The sequence below is a fragment of the Apium graveolens genome, chromosome 8 (genome assembly GCF_009905375.1).
Source record: "Apium graveolens cultivar Ventura chromosome 8, ASM990537v1, whole genome shotgun sequence".
NCBI classification, from domain to species: Eukaryota; Viridiplantae; Streptophyta; class Magnoliopsida; order Apiales; family Apiaceae; genus Apium; species Apium graveolens.
In genome coordinates, this window is record NC_133654.1 from 251,664,873 (window position 1) to 251,686,111 (window position 21,239).

The window sequence follows — 21,239 nt, forward strand, 5'->3', positions numbered from 1 at the left end:
TTTTGCATTAAACATAAATCCGCTACTATATATTCATGTATAAAACATAACCACTTTTGCTAATTGGCCTGCGGTTATTTGGCATCTCCAATGACTGGTTACAAAAAAATATGTGTAAATCAAATGAATTAGAAATATAATAAATTATTCATTATTGGGAGCACAAATGAAAATTTTTATAATAATTTATTCACATTGGGACCACAAATGAAGTTGACACCTACTTTATGGAATGCCAACTTTTGGCACCTCAAGTTGGCACCCCATGACACCTCACTTGGCATCCCAGGGCATCCCAACAACTCCAATGTAGTGCTAACAAGACACTTCGTGCCACATGACATTGACACCCCTCTTGACACCCACCATTGGAGTTGCTCTAATAACATCTATGTATACAACATTACTCTTGATGATGAAATGTCAATGCTGTTGCACTGAAATTATTTTCTTTCTCAAGTTCCTCCATTACACAGTCATTTTAAATTCTTCAATTTTACGGATCAAGGCATGTATTTACTCAATTAGATTTATATGCATTAATTTTATATGTACTATATGCATAAGCGCTCATATATGCTATCAAAATTTATCTCATCCACCAAGTAAAGTTGGCGAAATTTCGGGTTAAGGAGTTGAGATATCTTCTTAGCTTGCTTGGTCTTGCACAACATGGAAGAAAGGCGGTATGGTTTCAATTACTTGTGTTATATTTTTCATCAATACTTTGTTGACAGTTAAATTTTTGACTTTTTTGCATGCATATCGTCTTGTTTTATGTTGTATCCTGCAATTATAACTTAATTATAACATCAAAGTTCTAGTATCACATAATTGTATACAATTGTAATATTTGATAATATACCTGCACAATACTCGAGCAACATTCTAGACTACCGAGTCACCTGGCCATGAAGGGTTGATTCCCATGTTTGCAAAATACGTACTATATACCCTCTAACAAATTAATCCTTTATATTCATATCCCTTGGCTACATCCCCTGGTAATTAAACTACATCAGGAAATAGATGGTTGACCTTTTAGTTTTTGCATCTTAATGATGCTTCTGTATTTTGCTCTCTTTCTAAAGGATTCACCTCCTCTAGACGTCTACTTTACAATAGTAAATAATTATTTATATGGGCATGGATGTGTTTATTCTTGTAATCTGAAATTCGCTTTCTTATCATGTGCAGGACCTTGTAGACCTAATAAAAGATTTGCTTAATTCTGAACAAGGTAAGCTGCTGATGGTACTTAACATTCTATAACTATTTTAATTAAGTCCTGACATTCACAAGAACAGGTAAAAATAACTTTGGACTCCGCTCACACTAGTTATTGTATGTGTAAATATCGCTCACCTACAAGGGGATTGTGGGAATGCATTATATAGATAAAAAGCTTTCTTTTCTGAAAAAAGTGTTCACATTCTGTAAAATTAAACTTTACTACAGACTTCTGAAGTCAAGCCTCTGTAAACCTCTGTTAGCTGTAAATTAAAAATTCAAAACTTTATCGTTCTAATTTATATATATTTATTCTTTTGTCTCTTGGTTGTACATAACTGAAATTGAATTTTTTTTCTTATGCACTTGTTCGTTCTAAATTGAAAAATGGCATTTCTTACTTTTTGTTCAGCGCCATTGGGTGCCTCAACGAGTGCCTTATCAGATACTTTTAGAACGGAAGAAGTTGCAAAATTAATTCAAGACGTGCACAGGTGATATTTTGGTTGTCATGTCAAATACGTATATACTACGGTCAATAATTTAGCTGAGAACCAAAGATAAACTGTAGCTTTCCAAGAATATACTGGCGGTCTTTTCTTTAATTCTTATATTTCTTATATCTTTCTCTTAGAATGATTCGTTCATTCACTTGTTCTATCTTTTTATTCAGAAATATGGTGGCAGAAACATATGAGTCAGCACATGCCGGACAGACCAGATGTCCGTGTGGTTCCCCATCGCCTGATTTTTTTAAGACTGACATGATCGAGGTTAAATTTAAACTTCATCTTTCACAGGCATATTGTGACTTTAAGCGTGTATATGTGTTCTTATTTTTCGTTGAGGATAGTTGTTGATTTGCTATCATTCTGGTGGTTTTTTCAGTCCCTCTAATCAATTTACATTTGGTAAGATAATGAATGTATTAGCTCTTAATTATGTTAACGGCTAGTTATTACTGTAAGTGGTATTTACTGCAACTCCTGAAAATGGAGGTTATGGAGAACCTACGCACTGCCACTGGACAGGCTATCCATGGAGACGGGGACAAAATGTTGAATCACCTATTAGTTTGCATCCATCACATACAAAGTAACAAAACCAAATGAACAATCTGTTCCTGAAGGAGATTCTTTTATAATCCACCATTGGTCGAAGTTATTAGATCTTGAGTACTGATATACGAATCATTCTTTTGAGTTTGTAGTGTTACTGAAGTCATGCTACCATTTTTCTTAGACTGGATAGATGATTGTTTAGTACTTCCAATTGATTATATACAATTTAAGTAAATACTTTGAAGTAACAAAATTGCTGCATACCTAGAAAGCAGGAAAGGCAGAACATTTAATGCCGTGGATATTTCTGAATTCTCTTATTTGTTTATTTTAATCTAACCTAAGCTAAAATTTCCGCAATTGCTTCATTTAACCTGTTACGTTGTGAATTTTTGTCAAGCATAATTGCTCAAGTGTTTTGTCATTTGTGCTATTTAAAATTTTTATCCATCAGCATAATTATTTTCCTCTTGCATAAGTATCACCTTTTTAATCTATTCAAATTTAATCATTAACTTTTTAAAAAAATTCTCTTGACAGTGCAAATTTCCAGATTGCCATGTGTTGCAACATAAAGTCTGCGTGCAAGGCCTTCGTGCAGTTCCACCTCACTTTCACTGTGAAGTTTGTCGAATAAATCGGGCTGATCTGTATGTATTTATCAATATATTCTTTTACCTGGAAATGGTCTTAACATGTTTAATGGGATATATAAATGTGCATTAGTCCTATGATTCAAATTTTAAGTTTCTGGCCATTGAATTTTGTGTTGCATCTTATTTTGAACTCATTTTTGACAGCGCAGCCATAGTTATTCTTTGTTCTTCAACTTGCATGTTTCTTCCTCTGAAATCCATCAGGAGATATCCCATATAACCTTTAAGCCCTTCCTAATTGACATCTCATTGACCTTGATTTTAAAAATTGTACTTGTTTGAACAGCGTGACATTGCTGTTTTTCGGAATGAAAAAACTCAATATTGCTATATATTTCAGATTTCTTTTTATCTTCTCTCCTCGACTAGCCAGAACAAATGTAGCAATTGTCAACAAAAATGATAAAGTTAGCAATGTAGTTTATCTTTATGTATTTGTAATATCTGAATCGAGCTTCCCAATCACCCCAATTTTCTTTATCATTCTTAGGATTTGTTCTGTTTTATTAGTGTTATTTCCTTTTTCTTTTAAGTTTTTATTTTTTAAATTAAAATTTTTTGTATGCAAGACCAGCTACATTATTCAGTTGTACTTGATTAATACAAACATTTTCAACACTTCTAAGATATTTGGTCTGCAGTCATTTGTTTTTAATAGTAAAGAAAGCTTATTCGAAGGTCCAGAATATGTATAATTGAATAAAAATTTTGTTCGTACACCATATTTCACATGGTAGATTATTTAAATACTTAGCCTTATTTAATATTTTTGCAACCTTTCATGCATACCTGGCTTTTTTCCTGGTGTTTTAACGTTTTGCTGAAGCAGGTTGTGGGTTGGTATGAAGAATTTTTTATATCCCACAAGGCTGGAGCTTCCTGAATTCAGAGGGGATGGGTAAGGATGTCTCTTTCAATATGAGTATATTTCTATTTTTCTAGATTCTTAGGTTCATCAATTCTACCTAGTGCACCCCATTGCTTAATTTTCATTTAGCTTTCTATACGAACATAGTCCTGGAAAACTGATTTTTACCTATCTTTATATACAGAACAAACAACACCGTGAATTTAAATACAGATCTCGAAATACAAGGTAGAGATCTAGATCTAATTGATCGTGAAGGTTATAAAATTCAGGTAAGCTTCTAACAAATTCATCTATTCACCTACCTTTCAACTGGAATATTAGGTGACTGAAATGTTGTAGCACTCTATTTGTAATCAGGTCTTGTGCATTCTTCCTAATGATGCTGCTCAGTTTAGAATACATTGGCCAAAATATAGTCTACTGGAAGTCAACGGTATGTAGACGTGTAATTTTATGTGTATACCCAAATCGTTAATCAATTGAATTTACCGACCTTTGAACAGAAATTATTTTTTGAAGGCATCTTAGCTTCGTTGGGTATCCAAAATATCTTTACTGCGCAAATAGAACAAGTTTTTCAAACATTTAGATATTCATATAATGTTCAAAAATCACTTTTTTATGTTATGAAATTGGATTTCAATGTAACATGATTATATTATTGTGACATGGTATTGTAAGGTCGTTTCATGAATTTTGCAAAAGATATACTTGATCTAAAAGTTTGAGCTTACTATATATTCCATTCTAATTCTCAGGCATTGAGATGGGGACTGTTGATAGACCACAAAATCAACTATTAGGCGCAAATGGTCACGATAGTGGCGCACTTGTAAGTCCTCCCTTATGTGACCATTGACCAACTTTATTTTGCAACACCTGTTTCCTTACACTATATATGCCCTTCAGCAAGATTCCATTTTCACCTTCATTGCTGACCGCCTGAACTAATATGTTATGAATATCTTGCATTGGTCATTGATTCTTTATAATTAAGGTCATTTGAGTGACTAAATAGTTTTCTGCTAACTTGTGGCCTTTTGTCGCATCTTGCAGATTTCAATGTGCCTGAAAGAAGGATTGAATAAGATCACTTTTTCAGCGCAAGATAATCGGATTTTTTGTCTAGGCGTTCGCCTTGTTAGACCACGCACCATTAAAGAGGTATTTAACCCTATTATACAATATAATTTTTATATCCAATGAAAAGTTTTAATTTTGTAGATTTATGCGGCTCTTAACAGTCATAGTAGTTCTCCAAAATGGGAATACTATTGTTAAGAAGATTTGACGTCATAATTTACAGAACCGATTGTCAAATAATGAAGACTTTTTTTTTTTGCGAAAAGTTTTAAAACTTGATGATAATAATGTTAGTGTGCCACCTTAAGAAAAAAAGTTAAAGGAGACATAAATATGTGTTAATTAAGAAAATGACATGTCCAATTTGAAGGAGAAAGTGCCGTTTGGCATAAGTTCTCCTTTTTTAGTATAAGGTAAGATATATCTAACTGCAAATACCATTGGTGTTAAATGTATACAGGCATACATAGAGCTAGTGTTCAACACCCAAAAATTACCATTGGTGTTAAGAACTATATATTATCATGCAATCACATAGCATGCAGTCCTTGTCTGGTATTCTGCTTTGCTATTTTATATCATCTGTTTAGCTGCATACAAACCTTAGGAAGGTTTAGTTCTTTATATTTTCTTTCTTTTTGTGGCAATCATTATATCTTAATTGCTTATTTACTGCTGTCTATGTTGGATGTCGTTCTTCTTACTAGATTTGCGAGGTAATTCTTAAAGAACAAGAGGGAGAGACGTTAAATGATGCTAAAGCACGCGTCATTCGCTGCTTAAGAGGTGGAACAACATCACATGGTAATGCTGATAGGGACTTCGAAGTTCTATCTAAAATGACAGTTAATCTTCGTTGCTCAGTAAGTAATGATTTTTTGATTATTTTCATAAGATGTAGATGTATGCTGAAGTTGCATATCTGTGTAATGTCCCCCGGGCCCCCGTTGCAATACTTGACTAGTAAAAGATTAGTAATGCGTCTAGGTTGGTTCACTTTAAAGCTCCGTGGGTCTGATGAAAAATTTAAACTGGAAAAAGGCATTTAACACACGGATTTTAATTTAAAATTGTAATTTTTTTATAATTCTATTTTTATGGATGACTTTGTAGTTAGTATAATATATTTCAGATTTACGTTATCTGAGTGATTCTTCTTTTTCTTGAATTATCTTGGGATGAACACCTATATATCTTATGAGGGAAATAATGATGACCACATCCTCAATGCTTATGTTTACTTTCAGCTAACAAATCATTCTTATTTTAGGTTGTTCTGTACATATTTTGTTGGATAGGTTTAGTGCAGATTGTTTGGATGTGAATTGTGAATCTTAGGGAATCTGATCATGATTTTGTGACTATAGATGGCTGGATGTTAGGGTTTTGATACTGTTCGAGGCAAGACAGCTTTAAGATTTTTCTTCATAGAATGGATTAAAACTTATCTCCACTTAAATTGGTATAAATTTAAGTAACTCATTAGATCCATAAAATTACAAGACAATGTAGGGATGCAACTGTTTCCATAGTCTTGGATTATTTCTCTCTTTTCTTTCTTCAAAACTGATATTATATTTATAGTAATAAACTTTCATTAATCTATCCATACATGGCTACATAACCAAAATACCAAATCATTTTGCTTTGTTAACTTCACAATTTGAGAAGTTTTTTTCATTATGAACTTTTTATATATAAATATTAATCATTATGAACTTCTGAATGGCAGATAAGTGGTGCTAGAATGAAGACGGCTAGCAGGTTTAAGCCATGTGTCCACATGGCTTGCTTTGATCTTGAATCATTTATTGGACTCAGACAGACAGCTAAGCAGGCAAGCGATTGAGTGTTAACAGCTAAATTTTATGTTTTTGTTTGTGAATTGTGTATAACCAGTGTCCATTGCAGGCGTAATGTCCCATTTGCGTGAAAAAATATCCATTCGAGGACATTATAATTGACCCCTATTTTAATCAAGTAATAGGCACGGTATAGTACTATTCTTTTCAGAAAAATTGGTTTGCTTAATATTATTTATATATTCATAGAACATTTTGACAACCATTAACTTTGAGTGCATGGCTTTTTTGGATTATTTAGATTGAGCAATCAGGGGAAGACACCACAGAGATTAAGATCAGGTCTGATGGTTCATGGTTTGTAGATCATAGACACAGCACATCCCTGAGAGTACAGTATGGCTTGAGCTCCCCATCCAGGACTACTAATAACGGTGCTTCCTTAGAAGATCCAATGATCATTAGTGATTCTGAATGAGAGAGCAACCAAACGGACTGAGCTAGGCCAAAAAACAGCAGTTTCAAAACTTGATACGGGATGTTTAGATACCAGAGGTTTTAGACTGTAACTAGATCACTCTTTTATGATTGTATAGATCATGGATTTGTGATCGTCGATTTGAGGAAAAAGTCTGAACCATATGAAGGTAGTAGACAGTACCATTCAAGGACAAATGCTTATATGGAACACAAAAATATAATTTTCCAGGGACTTTGTATAGGTATTTATCAATACTTTACATATAATGCTACGGGGTTGAGTGACCTTAGTATAATTAAACATTCACAAAGGGGTTAAACTGATGGAAGCTTTTTAAACTTCTTTTGTCTTTGTTGTACTGATGTTGTACATTACAAGTTATTGGATGCATAATGCAACTCTTGAGGCTTCCTCATCATCTTGTAATCCACGCTATCATAACACAGTTGTATTATTATTTTTTTGAAAAGATAACTCAGTTGTATTAATTAGTTAAGTTTTAAGGTTTTTGTTAGGTTTTTCGATTCTAGAAAGGGAATAAATGAAAGCGGGTTGAAACTGGAAAACCTAAACACTGAACCGGCACTTGAAGCGAGCGAATCGGGCCGGGTTGTGCTTGAATTTACAGAAGGTAACTCGGATTCGGCACTGAACTCAAGTGCGTGCCAGGCGGTTCATGGGTTGGCGGCGGGTTGACGGGTCGAGTAAGTTCACGGTTCACGGGTTCACGGGTTCGTGTGCGTGCAATGCTTTGAATTAAGAAATGCTTCACCAAACTTGAGTGTATTTCTTACTGTGGACATAGTTTAAAAATCAAGTTGTAACTTGCTAGCACAATGAAGTTCAATAATCATTTAATCAATTTATGTTTTCCTAAATCCCGTTATACATACATTATGAACATGTGTCATGATGCATAAAATGCATTATTCTATTGTCTAATCAATCAATAATGCAAATTCAAACTGGGTTTTCTTTTCTTAGTTGATGGACAGTGAACAAATACTAAAAAAAGACGCATTCATATATGTTGAATTGAAAACTTACCTGTCTATTTGAGTAGGAGAGATCACCTAATAAAATAAGGAGTTATAACAGAGCACCGAGCATGCGAGCTGGCGAGCACCAGACAGAAAGCAAGACAGAAAGCAGGCAGAAACAACTGGCGCATGACGCACACCCGCGGGCTCGTGCGGGTTGTGCTCAACGTGCAGCTCGTGCGGTTTCGGTCCGTGCGGGCTCAAGCGGGCTTGTGCGGTTCCGAGTTCTAAAATTGGAATTCTACTCGGTTCATGTAATTTAGCGAGTTGGGCGGGTTTGAACTGACTCGTTTAGTGCTGAATTTTTTCCGGTTTCCGTATGAGCCGGTCCCAAATGAGCGGTTCGAACCCGCATATTTGGCCGGCTCTAGCTACGGGGTTGAGTGACCTTAGTATAATTAAACATTCACAAAGGGGTTAAACTGATAGAAGCTTTTTAAACTTCTTTTGTCTTTATTGTACTGATGTTGTACATTACAAGTTATTGGATGCATAATGCAACTCTTGAGGCGTGGGTGTGTATGTGAGTATTTTTTTTAACTAGCCAAAAGAAACAAAACTTCTACAACATATTGAATTAAATGTAAAAATTTGTTTAGTTTTAGTTAGTTATAGTCCCTTCATAGTTTTAGTCCAATCTATTTGCAAACTAAATTTCAACTTTACTTGCAATATATTTGTTCGAGCAACTAATATCTATTGTGATAGTGATGTACCATATGTATGAATGAAGTCACTTTTTTTTGCAATCAAGGAAACAAAACAAGATCCTTTAAGGAAGGTATAATATTAAATAATGCTTCTTTGGAATTGGGAATAAATAGAGGAATGTTTTACAATAAACTAGTTTATAACCCGTGCCATGCGTTTTAAATAACTGTAATTTTTTTAATATTCTATTATTTGTTATATTTTATTAACTATTTTATTTTAATATTTTAACATATTCAATAGTGGGAATCATAATTCGATTTTAGCCTGGTTTTAACCTTTAGTTGTACACAATATTTTGTTTTAATCTAAACACATTATATTGACTAACTCCAAGTAATTATATTCCAATTTTAATATATTTTATTTAAGTTCAGATATATTATATATATTTTTTAGCCCTAATAAAAGTATATATATATATATATAGTTCGTCTAATTATTTTTTGATTTTTAATTTTTTATCTTGGATTAACTATATAAATTTATTTTAGCTCGGATGATAGTATATATTATTTTGTGTATATCCGACCCTATGATACAAACTAACGAATAATGTCCAGTTTTCTTTTAATAAAATAATTAATATTGTCTCTATTTCAATTTTGTAAAATAATATGGATATTATAAACATAAAAAAAACCTTTTATTACATACAACCTTTTGTTTTCACTCGATGTCATTATATCAAATAACAAATTAGTTGTATTTAGTTTTAGCTCAGATGAATTTGAATTAGTTGTATTTAGTTTTAGCCTAGATGAGTACTATATATTATTATAAACCACACCGGTTATATTTATTATTGTGTTTTAGCCCGATACAACAAATCAACTAACATACTATGTCTGGTTATATACTCAAATAGCGTCACATACTCGTGTACTGTGTCCGGTTATATATAACTTTGTTTTAGGGTTTTTACAGTTTTAAACGATAATATCATATATGATAATTATGTCAAAATAATAAATCAATTAAATGAAGGCAATTAAGTAATTTTAGCAAGTACCGACCGACTATCAAACTTTTAATGTTTAGTCTAAATCCGTGCGATGCATTATTTTTGTAAATAATTGTTAAAATTTTAAGTATGCCTGAATTAGTAAAACATGATTTTTTTTATTATATTATAATACCTATTTTTATAATAATTAGATTTTAGAAAAAAGATAATTTAATAAACTCGCTAAAAAATATAGGTTCAATTCTCATCCATAACAATTTTCTACCAATGTTGGAGAACTATTCCCAAACAAAATATGTTTGGTTCAATCTTCGTTGATTTGGCTTATTGACATTAGTCTCAGAGTCGTGAATGTAAATTTTATCTAATTCATAATAAAATTACTTTTTTTCTCGTCCATTCTTTTGTAATATTATAAAAGATAATTATGTTAAAATAATAAATTAGTTAAGTTGGACAATTATTTAATTTCAGTGAGTACCAACTGAACCGTGTGATGCACAAAACTTTTTTTTTAATATTATATAACTTTAAAAAAATAATTTGAATTGAAATCTTAAATTTGCTTATTTGAATTTTTATAAATGATATGGTTGCATGATAATCATATTAATACCTGTATATGTTCATAATTTTTTAATAAGAGATATTTGAAAAAAATAATGATACTTATTGAACGATATAGATTTATTGATATTTTTACGTGCTTTTTACAAAAAAAATGATAATAATTTAATTAAAAGTTAAGTTTTAGTTTTTGATAGATTTGTTTTATTTGGAGAAAATAAAAAAGATAACATGTTTTACTTAAAAATGGTGTAGTTTAAAAAGAATTGTCTATAATATTTATACAGAAAGAGTTATTTTAGTTGGTGAAAATAAAAAAGGTAACTTATTTTACTTATAAAGGTAATTGATTAGATTTTAATTAAGTAAGGATAATTGAGTAATTTGTTTTTTAAAAGGACAATTATGTAATTGAAGTATGGAATGCAAAGTTTCGTATTTAATATTAAAATATAGATGGATGAGTAATTCGATTTCAAAAATCATTTTTTTATTTTGTTTATGTAATTAAATTGTAAGATAATGCTTATTTTAAGTATATTAGTTTTTACATTAATTGTAAAAATTATATAAAATAAATATTTTTTCACTGTGAATCCGTATAAAATATATCAGTGATAACTACCGGTTAGAGGTGCAGATGATTTTGACTTTTGCATTGTTTTAAGAAGAGAAGATTTTTGCATTGTCTTAAACCACGAGATGAGATTGTTGTTGTTTTCGAGGAATAAAGATGATACTCTTGTGAAGCAGTTAAGAATTTATATATTGCGAAAGTCAAGGAGTTTAATAAAGTCTTAAAGTAAAACAATAATTAAATAAAATAATTAATTAATTAGCTGAAAAAGGTAATTTATTAGTTATTAGTGGTTATAATTTTATTAAGTAAACTTGTCCGTGATATTTAGAGAATTTGTTTTAATTGAGAGAAATAAAAAAGGTAACGTGTTATAGTTGAAAATGATTTTCATTTCTTTTTCTACTATAATTCGGTAAATTAATCGTGTACCAAAAAATAGGTACCGTACAAAAACATTCAATATTTCGTCTCTTATATAATAGTATTAGATGAAAAGATTTTACTATCATGAAGAAGCGAATTATATAAGTACCTGCGACAAGTTCAAATATAGATTAGCTGTAATGGATGGGATCAACAATAATATGGAAGGTATGTTAGAGATTTTTTTATTGCAGTCAACCTTTTTGGAACCATATGTTTAGGGTTGTTCACGAACCGAGTCGAGCCGAATTTTGATCGAACTGAGCCGAGCTTTATATTTTTTTCTGACCAACCGAGCCGAGCTTTCTTATCGAACAGAAAATCGTGTTCGAGCTCGAGCTCGTTAAGTAACGAGCCGAACACGAGCTTGTTCGCGAACAAAAATGAGCCGAACTGAACCGAGCTGTAACCGAACAGCTCGTTAACAAAATAAATAAAAAAAAAGCAATATTTTTCTCCTTCATACTGATTCAAGCCCAATTTATTTATCTAAAATTAAATCCAAGCCCAACCCATGATCCAAAACCCCAAACCAATATTATCAAACAAATCTCTCTATTCTCGCATCTTTTCCATTCTCAATCTCTCTGCTCTCCTTCCTCTATTCATCTTTTCCTCCTAAATCTCAATAGCGCCTATATCCATAAAGTTGCAGCTTCAACTTATATCAATAGCTCTCTTTTCCTCCTAAATCTTTTGTATTAACTCAAGCAATACAAACAATCGTATCGATGAAGGGGGCATCAGATTCAAGCTTATATCAACAAAATTGGAGCTTCAACTTGAATTGGGTGTGTGAAAATATTTGTGTTATTTGGTTGTGTTTAGGTTTAGTTTTAATTTGTGGGATTTGGTTATTTTAGGTTTAATTTTACTTTGGATATGATTTGCTGTGCAGAGTTCTTATCCCTCGTCTCTCTCCATCTCTGTTGTATATGTTTGTATATCTTCTATCTCTGTTGTATATGTCTGTATATTTATGTGAATTGTATATAAAATTTTGTTTTTTTTCGAGCTTTAACGAGCCGAGCTCAACGAGTTCGAACTGAGCTCGAGCCGAGTTCGAGCCGAACATACTAAAACTCGGCTCGAGTTTGTTAAGCTTAACGAACACATTCTTTTGTTCGAGCTCGAACTCGAATTTATAAACGAGCCGAGTTGAACGAGCCCTTGACGAGCCAAGCCTGAGCTTGTTCGCGAACAACTCTGTTCGTGAACAGCCCTACATATGTTGATGTAGAGCCAGCACGGTATGAGACGCACAATAGTTAGGATCTGACTTTTTTCATTCAGTGAAGCCTTGTTTGTTGTTAGTGGAATATATTGGAATTTCGGTTTGGATATTGAGGAAATCTTGCATGGATCTCTATCACATATAGGTTTTGATTTATTTATTAAGTACAACTTTGTTTTCCCCGGTATATATAATATCAACATTCCTTAAACATGATCATTCAAGTTGTGTTTGGTTGGGGTGAATGGAATGGATGTAATTAAAGGAATTAAATGGGAGTTGGAGGGAAAATTTGAAAAAAATAATTAGATGGACAAAATTGTTATGATAAGAATTGTGAAGAAAATGGGGTTAATAAGGAATGGAGCATTCCATTTCAAATTGGGGGTGTTTAACTATAATATAGGCGGTTATGAATGGAATGGGGGAAAATAAAAAATTTAGAAAATTTAATCATTTTCCACTTAAAACCTCATTCCATTCCATTTCATTTCATTCACCCCAACCAAACACAACATCAAGGTATAAATATTATGTTTGGGTGCTGCTATATATGCTTTGTTTTTCAGCAGAAAGTACATGGCAACAACCAGAAGTTACTAATCAACCTAATATTTTTGAACCCTCGGGCTTAGAGGCTAGAGCTGTAAAAGCATATCAAAGAGGAAAGGAAATAATATTATTAAAATTCTTGCTATAATAATTAGTCAGCCAATTACGACAACATGCAATTAATATTATTAAAATTTGAATTAATAAATTTCTCCAACCAAAACTATATTTATATTTTCGAATATGTGAATCTTCTATGGCATTTTACATTTTTATCATGATGTATATTTCATAGTTCATCAATTTTCACAGTATAACTTGCATAGTAACTAGATTATTAATGTGATATGCACCGTTATGATAATTTTTATAAATTAATGATATGAATAATTAAACGTATATATCTTACAAATGAGGGTTACAAATGAGGGTGAGCAATAATTGACCTCATGCTGAAACACTAAACGAACTTAAAATCAGGATAAATTCCATCTTTAGGTGCTTGAAATCCATATATTGGTACCAAAGTACTTGATTATTCTACTCCTAACACCATACACCATATCAAAGCTGCTTATAGATATCAACGTCACTTCAGTACTGAACTCCTTATGATGACCCTATATTTGAGTCATAAAATATGAGGAACTTCTTTTTATTGATACTTTAATTTTTCAATCCTTTACAAGTGAGGAAATAGCCTTCTATTTCCTATCTACAATTGGGTCCATTAGACCTTTATATCTAAGCTATCGTTTCTGGACCTCTTCTATTTATCTTCTATTTATCTTGGCCCAACAATTGTCGCGCGCCGATTTCTCTGCAATATCTTTAGATTTGTCGCTTGTATTTTAGAGATAAAACCTGCAAAATAAATTCTAAATTTTTTTAATAATAGTTGTTAGAATTTAGCTTTTGCGAGAAACAAACAACAAAAAAATAATTTATTTGTAATTTATCACATATTTGTGCGGCTTTTCTAAAAATAAAAAGTATTCTCCTTGAGGTATTTAATTGATTATTATTTTTTTTAATATTTTTTATTGTTTTTATTTTTGGAGTTTTCTGTCCTTTATCATTCTAGTCTTTTGGTGTGCTTATTTTGTTTGTTCATTTTGAACTGGGGAACGCTTCGTCTTCCCACTCTGCCATTCAAAAAGGAAGCGATTCTCTATTTTAGAAGATTTCATCCTCCGTCTATCTTTCATCTTCACTCTGTAAGTCATTCTTCTTTCTTCTTGTACTGTATGTATTGCTTTTAAGCTTAAGTGTTAGTGATAAAACAACGATCTTGAAACTATGGCTAACTTAGATTCGTATTCCTCAAAAACAATATCAAACCGTAACCCAGTTAAGCGTCCTCTTGAAGAAGGGGACGAAGAGTCCACTTTTAATCTTGATAACTTAGAAATTCCAAACCTAAATTCCTGTAAATCATTTGATTTTATGAACGAAGGGGGTTTTTTCTCAGGTGTTGAAGTAGCTTCTCTCCTCCGATGAGTCCCGATAAAATGGCGTATAGGGAGAGGGTAGTTAGGGAAAGCCTAGAGTTAGGTCGGGTAGAGTTCCTTCATGGTAGTAGTCTCGACTATATTAGCCATTTTATAAATCATAAGTTGAATATGACTAAGTTGAGATCGTGGGTAAATATTGATAATGGGAACAAATTTTGGGTCCCTGGTGCCGAGGATCGTATGTGGGTCATGCCAGAGTTTGGGATGCACGATATTCTGTTGATCATGTTCGAGTATGGTCTTCGGCTTCCGATGCATCCCTTTCATTTAACGATGTATGAAGCTATGGTTATGGGGTTGCACAGTTGTCTCCCAATTCAGTTGCCCAAATTAGTGGATATTTATGCAATGAGAATGATCGAATTCCGTCAATAAAAGTATTTTTCTCTATTTATTGTGTTCGGTACTATAATGGAAAAGTATACTTCGATACTCAGATAAAAAGGTCTAAGATTGTTAGTGTGAAGTCATTAAATTCTGGCTATCATCCCAAGTGGATTTACATATGAGGAAAGGATTTAGATTTTGTTAGGCCTTGTCAGAAGGTAATACAATCGACGGTCGAGTATTTGAACAATTTAGATAAATATGATACAGAATATCTTGACATTTTCTAGGGGTCGAGGCCCGTTTATAAGCACACTGATCTGAAGAATTCTCAGTTCTTAGAGGAGCATCATCGTAAGACATGAAATTTAATATGATGTATTAGAGAGTATAATTATAATTTTCCATGTTTCTTTCTTCTTTCTCTTTTCACTTATGATTTTGTGTAGTTTTGCTAATCTGCTGATTTCTTTGTTTTAATTTGTTCAGTTGTTGGGAATTCTCTGAAGAGATTAATAGAGAGTGGAGTGTTAGGAGAAATGGACAAAGCCATGATGACGCTCGTGAAAAAATTTATAGCTGGAGCTGTTGATAAGCCTAGGGTTGACGGTAACCCGTCGTCTCAGTCTGTTTCAATTGAGTTGTTGGATGAGCACGAAAATAAAGTTGTGGGGGGCTCTAAGAGAATTGTTGGTGATGTCGGGAGTGATAACCTCCATAAAAGGTTTAAAAGTGAGAATGTTCCACTCGCTGGTACTTTGTTCATGAAAGCATCAGAAGGAGCTGGAGGAAGTGGGGTGAACCGGACACTAACCTTCGTCGGGAATCGAGGGATAATGTTTGTTGTAAGTTATATTGTTATCTAAATTTGTATTTTGTACTTGTAACATTTAAAGTTTGTAAAAATGTCAAAGGAGCAGACTGGAGCCTTTTTCTATAAACAGTGTCAAGCCTAAGAATTCTATCTGGAATAAGATCAAGAAGATCATACCTCAGAAGAATTGTGAAGAAGCTTGGAGTTGAATAAATATGTTTTAGGAAAAATACTCTAAGTCAAGATCTCTACAAGTCACAGATTTAATGTTATAGAGAAGTCATTTGAGAACTCCAGAATGGCTTATCGAGAAATCAGGAAAGCTATTAGAGAACTCAGTGAGATATCGACAAGTCAAGAAGACATGAAGGTTAGAGATATCGACAAGTCATTTCTTCACTAGAGAACTCAGAGTTATCGACAAGTCTACATTCATTACAGAACTCTGAGTTATCGATAAGTCAAGTTCCACTAGAGAACTCAAATATATCGATAAGTCAAAATTCACTTGAGAACACATAGATATCGACAAGTTAAAATTCACTAGAGGACTCTGAGATATCGACAAGTTAAATTTGACTAGAGAACTCTGAGATATCGATAATTCAAGAAGCTACTAGAGAACTAAGAGTTATCGATAAGTCAAAGTGAAGATGTGAAGACTAGAGATCTCGACAAGCCCAAAATTCTCTTATAGAGAACTGAAGACCTCTACAAGCCAAACTAAATATAGAGTACTAGAGATCTCGATAAGAAAATATAATTATCGAGATGTCAAGTGTTCTATAGACATAAACTGAAGATCTCGAGCTACAATCTCAAAGTACAAATTTGCAGATCAGTTCAATATCCAAGATAAACAGTCAACAAACAATCCAAACAGCTGGATTAACAAGTCTACAAAAAGCAGCTTGAAGAATGTGCAAGATAAATTATAAAGATTAACTGACAGAGGAAGATCAAAGTGAACACCGGATGCTAAAGATATGCTAAGCCAGAAATGGAAGATCTACTTTTTTATAAATAGAAATGACAAGTGACAGTTTAGAAAAGCTAATAGCATGTCTTATTACACACTGTGTAAACCAGTAGTTAACTAAGTTATAAAGCTAACACTGGTCCTTAGTCAGTTGTAACAATTTAGATAGAAATCTTGTAACACTCTCAATGAGAAGCTAAGCTTTTTAACGTCAAAGAGCCTAGAAATTTTGTAGCAAAACATTCTTAATTTTAATACAAAATTAAGTGAGTTTTGAAAAGATCTGTGTTCCTCATTCTTGCATGTTTAAATTCCTGCAGTAACACATTTCTACAAGATTAAATTTACTTTGTTCAACCAAGCCAAAAACATTTAAGAAAAGTCTAAAAATAGTAAAACACATTCACCCCTATGTGTTATTCATCTCCTAACAAGTGGTATCAGAGAAAAATCTGAAAGTAAACAGATTCAAGATCTTGGAAGAATGAATACACAGAAAATCAGTAGCATCAAAATTCCTACCTTTGACAAAGCTAACTACACTCTTTGGAAAAAGAAAATGATGTTGTTTATCAGGATGGCCAATCCACTCTACATTCAGATCCTCAAGAATGGACCCTTCATTCCTATGGTTAGAGTGAGGAATCTACAGATGGAGACATGGTCATCCCAACTTATTTTGCTCTAAAAGATCCTTCTGAGTATTCTGACCCTGAAAAGGAGAAAGTCTCCCTAGATAGTAGCTTGCAATTAATATTGATTGAGTCACTTGACAATATGATGTACAATAATATTGTCAACTGTGTCACTGCCAAGCAAATATGGGAAAAGATTGAGATACTCTGTGAAGGAACTGAAGAAGTTAGGTCAAACCAAAGAAGAATACCGATTTCACAGTATGAGGGTTTTATGGCAAAGCCAAAGGAAAGTATTACTGATGTGTTTGAAAGGTTTGACAAGCTGATAAATGATTTGTAGCTTCATGACAAATATTATGAAGCTGAAGAAGTGAACCTAAAGTTCTTCCTTACTCTCCCTGATCATTTGGAACAGAAAATCTCAGCAATCAAGGAAGGAAGAGACTTAAGTAGGATAACACTAGAAGTTCTATATGGAATTCTCAAAACATATGAACTTGAAATGATTTAGAGAAAATCATTGAGATATGACCAATGACATGTTGTAGATGGTTCAAGTGATTTAATTGTCAATGAAGGCTAAACATCGACGGATGAGTCAAGATCTCAAATACCAGTTGCCTCAACAAGTGAGAAAAGAACAAATGATTCACAGGAACAAGTCATTCGGGAATTAGAAAAAGATGAGTTATACACTCTTGAAGAACTGGAAGAGCTAGATCAGTCAATGACCTATTTGGCTAGAAAATTCTCTAATATTAGAGTAAAGAAGCCAATATACTTCAGGAGTAAAGGATAGACTTTCAATAAAGACAGCAGCTGGAAAGAAACAGGGAAGTATAATTCTAATACTAAGGATGGTTACAAAACTGGATCTGTTGACAGATCTAATATAAGGTGCTTCAATTGTGATGAACTAGGCCACTTTGCTACAGAATGCAGGAAACCCAAGAAGACAAAGAAAGACAAAGCTTATCTTGAATTGGAAGCAAAGTATGAAGCTCTTCTGAAAAAGCAGCAAAGCAAAGATTACATTGCAGAGGGAAAGAGTTGGGATGATTCAGATAATGATGAAGATGAGGAAGTTAGAAACTATGCTCTAATGGCTTTGGAGCAAGGTGAATCATCCTCATCAAAAGAACAGATACCAACTCTTACCATTATTGATTTTAAATATGAATCAATATAAGGAAATTGTTGAAAAGATGAGCACAGAAATGTTTCACATTCATACAAGCATGGTTGCTGCTAATGAAGAAGTTAGCAGATTAACAAAGATAAATGAGAAGCTTGAAAGTGAGAAGCAAGAAACTGAATTGTTGTTGGTGGAGCTTGAAGCTTTAAAACAATAAAATGCTTATCTAAAGAACAAGCTCAAGTGTGCAAATGAAATTGAAGCAGTGCTAAGGGAGAAGCTGGAAAAGAATGAAGTGAAGATGAAATCTTTCAGAAATGCATCTGAACTGGTCGGACAGTATCATGAGAAGAATAAGCCATGTGTAAACATTGTTATTGGCCTTGACTATGATGCCATGAATGACAAAAAGAAGACTATAGGTGATAAAGGGAAATCAAAGAGAACTGAGAATACTCCAACCTTTTTGAAAGAGGGTAATGCACCTATATTCAAAGCATGTGAAGTCAACTTCAGTGAAGAAGAATTAATTATCAAGCAAGAAATTGCTGATGAAGATAAAGAGAAGAAAATTGAAGAATCAGTTCAGTCTTCCAATACTGAAGAGAAGCTTATGAACAAATAAAGTCCCAAGACTCATGTTCAAGAAACCAAAACTGAAGATGCAAGAAAGAAAAAGAAAAATAGAAATGGGAAATTAGGGATAAACAAAAGCAATAATTTCGCTTATGTTGCAAATGCTCCTAGAAAGAAGTGTGAAAAATGTGGCTCTACAAATCATCTAACTCACCTTTGTAAAAAGGTTGTTAGCAAGCCAGCTGAAGGAACTTACAAATACAATGAAGCAGATTCAAATGATCCCTATTCATTATGTGACAAGTTTGACTGCATTCCTTGCAACTTGAAAGTAATGAAGAGTTGCCACAAACTGAGAGTAGACCTTAAAGAAACAAGAAATGAGTCCACATCATAAGGAAAACATGCACAGCAGTCACTCAATTCTATTTTTTCTAAAATAACTCATTCTACTTCTGCTAAACAAGTTACTAAGAAGAAACTACCCAACACTGCTTGGGTTTCCAAACACACTTAAGACTCATTGTGTGCAGGGCATAGTGTAGAGAGACATCTGAATCATAGACAGTGGATGTTCCAGGCATATGACAGGTGGTAAAGCCCTGCTATCACAATTTAAGGGAGAGACTGGCCCTTTAGTGACCTTTGGAGACAACAACAAAGGATTCACAATGGGATGTGGCAAGATTGTTTCTGAAAATGTTGTCTTTGATGATGTAGCACTGGTAGATGGTCTTGAAGAGAATCTTCTCAGAGTTAGCAAATTTGCAGACAAAGGCCTTAAGTCTTATTCAACAAAGAAGAATGCACTGTTATCAGCAAGAAAACTGGTGAATTTGCTCTGAAAGGAGCAAGGAAAGGAATCTTGTTTGTTGCAGATTTTGACTCAACAACTAAGGATGGTATTTGTTGCTTCTACACCAAGGCTTCAGAAGAAGTAAACAAGCTCTGGCATAAAAATCTGTCTCACTTGAATTTCAAGGAAATTAACACCTTGTCAAAAAGGAGTTGGTAAGAGACATGCCTAAGCTGGAGTTTGCTCAACTTGAAGTTTGTGAAGTCTGTCAGAATAGAAAAAATAAAGAGACTACTCAACAATAAAATCATGAAAATGAAAGCTCATCTCATACACCTGAATTTAATTGCACAAACTCAGGGGGAGAAAGAGGATTTTCAGATACTTGAAGGAAACTCCAAACTTAGGATTATGGTATCCTAAGGGAACTGGTTTTGAAGTTGTTGGTTACACAGATACAGATTTTGCTGGATGCAGGGTTGACAGAAAGAGTACTAGTGGAAGCTGTTAATTTCTTGGACAAAGAATTGTATCCTGGTATAGAAAGAAACAATAATTTGTATCAACTTCTACAGGTGAAGCTGAACACACAGCTGCAGGAAGTTGTTGTGCTTAAGTGAGGTATTATTTCATCAGAGAACATGCTACTAAGGGTACCATTGAGCTCATTTTTGTACCAACAGAAATACAATTAGCTGACATTTTTACTAAACCTTTGGATGAAGCAACTTTCACTAGACTCGTAGGTGAAATTGGAATGCTTAACTCTTCATCCTAAGGCAAGAACTCACCTAATATCTTGCAGCAGATTAAATTCCAGTAAATCAAAATTGATTTGATTAAATTGGAAATTAACTGAAATATGAATTATAAATATTTCAGAAATCTCTGCATATTTGTTTTCAAATTCAAATTCAACTTAGATTTTTTTAAAAAAAATTCTAAGTAAACTACTTAGTTGTTAATTTATATTCTTAATATGTAAAATTAACACAAGGCAGAATTACAAAAACCAAAAGTATATAGAGAACTGAGTTCTCGATAAGTAAAAATTTACTTCTCGACAAGTCATTTTAGGACTTCTCGAGTGAGTCCTCGATAAGTCAATTACTGACTTCTCGAGTGACTTCTCGATAGTCTTAATATGACTTATTGATAAGTCTTTATAGAGTTCTCTAGTAGTGATAATTCACAGAGTTCTC

General features: G+C 33.0%; 1 protein-coding gene across 1 annotated transcript; it reads left to right on the plus strand.

Annotated features, from left to right (window-relative positions):
* The first annotated feature begins 1,617 nt into the window (after positions 1 to 1,617).
* LOC141680644 (E3 SUMO-protein ligase SIZ1-like) lies at positions 1,618 to 8,487 on the plus strand. The gene is made up of 14 exons (XM_074486816.1): positions 1,618 to 1,724; positions 1,904 to 2,051; positions 2,832 to 2,941; positions 3,777 to 3,845; positions 4,000 to 4,087; positions 4,176 to 4,251; positions 4,577 to 4,650; positions 4,875 to 4,982; positions 5,609 to 5,764; positions 6,634 to 6,738; positions 7,005 to 7,137; positions 7,300 to 7,360; positions 7,700 to 7,856; positions 8,248 to 8,487. The coding sequence occupies exons 1-14, from the start codon at positions 1,618 to 1,620 to the stop codon at positions 8,485 to 8,487; spliced, it is 1,632 nt and encodes a 543-aa protein (XP_074342917.1).
* The last annotated feature ends 12,752 nt before the right edge of the window (positions 8,488 to 21,239 follow it).